The 4,465-nt window shown below is 43.9% G+C and overlaps 1 protein-coding gene across 1 annotated transcript; it reads right to left on the reverse strand.

Annotated features, from left to right (window-relative positions):
• LOC129334205 (uncharacterized) lies at window positions 1–2,451 on the reverse strand. The gene is made up of 2 exons (XM_054986126.1): window positions 2,190–2,451; window positions 1–2,020 (listed from the first exon to the last, which is right to left on the reverse strand). Exons 1-2 carry the CDS (start codon window positions 2,385–2,387, stop codon window positions 1,313–1,315), a joined length of 906 nt encoding a protein of 301 aa, XP_054842101.1. The 5' UTR covers window positions 2,388–2,451; the 3' UTR covers window positions 1–1,312.
• Between the last annotated feature and the right edge of the window lie 2,014 nt (window positions 2,452–4,465).

The raw sequence follows: 4,465 nt of genomic DNA on the forward strand, positions 1-4,465 counted from the left end.
TGTTTGATGGTAAGGAGATTTTGTTTTCCACCCATGCCATCTCCTATTCCCAGCCTCCAAGTTCAAGTTCTTACTGTCATGAAACTCACAGGATGACCTTCGACTATTTATTTATTTACACGATTATACCCTGCTTTCTGCCCTCATTAGGGCCCCACTTCCTGTCCTTGTTAGGGCAGCTAACAGATTAATAACATACATAACATCTTAAAACCATTAAAACCAAAACTAAAATACACATAAAAATAGCAATTAAAAGATAATGGCAAAAGGAAGATTCATTGAGGGAATGTTAGACAAACCAAAAAAGTTTTCATTCCCTGGTGAAAGATGGTAGTATAAGGGACAGACAAGTATCTCTGGAGATAGGATTTCAGAGTATTAGTGCCATAGTCAAGAAGGTACTCTCCTGTGTTGCCATGTGCTAAACCTTAGGAGGGGCCACCCAAAATAGGGCCTCAGAACACAACTGTAGTGGTCAGTTAGTAGGCGGTTATAGGTATGCTGGTCCTGAGCCATATACAACTTTAAAAGTCTGTACTAGCACCTTGAATTGTGTCCAGAAACAGATTTGGAACCAGTATAGATAGGCCAATATTGGACTGATATGGTCCATACAACCAATACAATACATATAGCCAACATCCTGGCTGCAGCATTCTGCATAATTGAAATTTCCAAACATTTTTCAAGGGCAGCCTAATGTAGAATGCATTGCAGTATCCTAATATAGATGTTACCAGGGCATGCATCACAGTGGCCAAATCTTTTCTGCCCAGGAGATGCTGGAGTTGAAGCTGGTAAAATCTTCACACTAGTTATTCTCTCAGCCAGACCTTCCTCACTATATTCTTACAAGGATAAAATGGCAAAAGGAGAACCAGGCACAGCGCCCTGAGCTTCCTAGAGGAAGTGTAGGATATAAATATACTTGGAAGTGCTGGTCTCAAGGCATGGTTGGTCTCTATTAAAACCATTTCCAAGAATTGTAACATGGCCAACTAGGGTAGTTTAGACATTACATAATTCCTGATTAACAAGCAGACAGGAGTGACAAGAACCCCCAACTCCCATCTCCCTCCACACACACGTTTCTTTGGATCAATAGGTTGACATAACAACTCTGCCTTCTGGTTTCATTTGTCGAATATCCAACCTAATTAAGTAAAAGTAGAACACTAGGGCAAGATTATTTACTAATTTATTTCTTGACTGCATTAGGTACAAGAAGGCTGGTATTCCTATGTAGAAAAAGGTGTTTATTTTTCTTTAAGCAGCACAACTACAGAGCTGCTGATAGCAAGGTGGGGTATCATGGACAAGGTTGGTGCCTAAGCATGAAATCAGCAACAGCATTCCTGACACATTTCCCTTCCTCCTTATGACAGTTATCATTACGGTAGTAGTCTTCCTCATTGTTGGGAATAGGGGGGGCAGGATCACATAGGTCCACTAAAATGCCATGTCCTTTCTCCTCACATATATTGTGCAGGATGACACATGCTGTAATCACAGTGGCAATATTCTCCTCAAAGACAGGGAGGCGCATTGTCAGGCATCGCCAGCGTGCCTTGAGCCGCCCAAAGGCACACTCTACTACGCTTCTAGCCCTGCAGAGTGCATGGTCAAACATTTGCTGACGCCTGTCCCCATTTTTGCCAAAGGGCTTCATTAGCCACTTGCGAATGGGGTAAGCTCCATCCGCTACCATCAGTGCTGGCACTTGCACCCCATTGATCTCAATGGTCGGGTTTCCGGGAACAAAGACCCCAGCATCCATTGCTGTGCACAGGGTAGAGTTGCAGAATACAAATGCACCACGGGTCCTGCCACTCCAGCCAACCTCAGCATTGATAAATCGTCCACTGTGGTCGACTGTGCCCTGCAGCAGTATGGAGTAGTGTTTCTTGAAGTTGCCATACTCATCAGTCCGCCCTCTTGGTGCTCGTATGAGGATGTGCATGCTGTCAATTGCCCCAACACAGTGTGGAAATCCTAGATGTGCGAAACCATCCATGATCTATGAGTGAGGGGAAGAGGAAAACAAGGCCATCAGTGTCAGTCATGCCCAATATAAACATTAAACTTTTTATTCAGAAGCATCCCCCCACCCTATTCAGTAGAAATATGGATACATTGCTGTAATGATCAAATTGTTCCCATTTTTAAACAATTGTAATCATATTCACCTTGGTGACCTCATCGCCCAGGCACACCGTCTTCCGGAGGAGGTCGAGCTCCATGGCACAACAAACCTCAAGGACTATCTCTCCTACTGTGGAGAGGCCAACACCAAACTGCTCACGAACCTCCCTGTAGCAGTTGGCATTAGCAAGGTACCAGATGGCAATGGCAACTCTCTTCTCAACAGGAATTGGCTGCCTCATGTTGGTGGACTGCCGCTGGAGGCGTGGTCTGAGGGCTTCCACAATTTCAAAAAATGTGGCCCGACTCATGCGGAAGCTCTCTACCCACTGCTCCTCATTCCACGTGAGCATGACAAATTGCTCCCACCAGTTCTTGCTCCGTGGGTACACCCACCAGCGACGGGGCACCCCAACTTCAGCGAGGGCATACCATCGGGACCGTATGCTGGCCCTCCTTGAATACCGTGACACACCAGCCAGACTTATCCGGCTCTGCACTTGCAGGGAACGACAAATTTTCTTTTTCCTTGAACGAAGATTCCTCAAAAGTATCGCACACAAATCCAAAGAACTCTTGCAGATCAGAAGGATGACCTGCAACACCATCAGGAACATTGTGTTCAGAGGGGACATCATGGACCATTGACTCCACACACTGCAGGGAAAAACAGATTCAAGAGTCCAGCTGAAAGTACTGTGTTAAAGCCCCATTCCTTTTGTCTGATACATTCAAATTTTCTAAGCCAGGACGCTTATTGTCCAATCAGACCATACTAGGGCAGTTCCCTCAGCTTCAGGGGCAGGCTCTTCAAATTCAGGCAGATGAATCAATATGGGTCCATACACAGGAAAAACGTTTTTTTTTAAGACCATGCATTACCACTTCAGTTGTGGTAACAGCAGCCAAATCCCTGACAATCCAATCTGAAGTTTCTGCATGTACAGGGGAAAAGCTGGGACAGTAGAACAGAGGTACAGCACCCACACAGAAACTCCACCGCCAAGACATTTCAGCTACAGCCACAACAGTTACAGAGGAAACACAGACTAGCACTGCCATGTGCAAAAAGCCTCAGTCATTTCCCAGCTCTTTTTAGTGTGTTGGCCAAATGCACCCTCTAGTGTCCAACTTACAACAATGTCCCTGCAAGTATGCAAAATAGGCAAAAAATGCTCTTCCCTAAATTGTGGTACTGTACACTCTATGCATCTCACTACAGAAAAGGACTGATTGTTCTGTGGGGTTTCAAACTCATCACACTCACCCCATACTACAGATTAGGGTGGGGCTGAGGCACAGCTTGCCTAAGGCCACCTGGAAAGTTCACAGCAGGGGGGAAATTTGAACTAGGGGCCCTGCAGCTAAGTTCAGTCTTGTTTGCCACTATTCCAACAGCTCAGTCTCAAACAGTTTAGGACCACACCACAACTATGAGATATAACTACAAATAACTTTATTAGATGTGGTCCTCCTCCTATCCACTTACAATCTTTAATAAACCCAGTTTCACTTCTCTGAACATTCTTTCAAATGTTTATTATATAAAAGGTGAAGTGTGGGTCAAATTGTTACAGTTCTCAACCAGTCAGGATTATATTGTCTTGGCCACTGGAGACCGTGAAGAGTAGTTGCGGAACACAAACATGTGTTGGGTGTTAATCTCTTCCTTTCTGTAAGATGCATGTTATGAAGAGACTGCCCCCTTCGGAAAATGTGCTTAACAGCTGCATAGAAGTATTCTGTCCTTAGAATATTTTTTTAAAACTAGTGCCGAGTACATTTTAGTGCAATCCTAACTAGAGTTAAACCCTTCTCAGTCGGTTTGGCCTTAGAAGGGTGTAACTCTGGTTAGGATTGTGAAGGAAATCGATTGCCAGTATTTTGTTCTGAGATATTGCTGTCAAGCAGCCTTTATCCTCTTTCAAGGTAAGATGCTCCAGAGAGAAATCCTCAGCAGCTTTACACTGAAGCATACTCAGGTCTATTAAGTGGGGCTTACTCTCTGGAAAATGTTCTTAGGATTACACTACAAAAATTTAAAGCACCAGAGTTTTGGATTTTCCTAAAGCAAGCATCAGTCTATTAGCTGATCCAGAGGATCATGCATTGTCATGCATCTGACGAAGAGAGCTGTGGTTCTCGAAAGCTTATGCTATAGTAAAGCTGGTTAGTCTTAAAGGTGCTACTGGGCTCGTTACTATTGTATTAGCTGAAACATGCATACTTACCCTGTGGGTGACTGCAGTGATTTTTACATATGAATCACAAATCTTACTGCCAACAACAGAATAATAATACTAACAATAACATTTGATTT

The sequence above is a fragment of the Eublepharis macularius genome, chromosome 1, assembly GCF_028583425.1.
Source record: "Eublepharis macularius isolate TG4126 chromosome 1, MPM_Emac_v1.0, whole genome shotgun sequence".
Classification (NCBI taxonomy): domain Eukaryota; kingdom Metazoa; phylum Chordata; class Lepidosauria; order Squamata; family Eublepharidae; genus Eublepharis; species Eublepharis macularius.

Coding starts and splice junctions, on each gene's coding strand:
- LOC129334205 (XM_054986126.1), bottom strand. CDS start 2,387: ATGAGGCAGCCAATTCCTGTTGAGAAGAGAGTTGCCATTGCCATCTGG. Junction 2,021..2,189: donor TGGGCGATGAGGTCACCAAG/GTGAATATGATT, acceptor CCTCACTCATAG/ATCATGGATGGTTTCGCACA.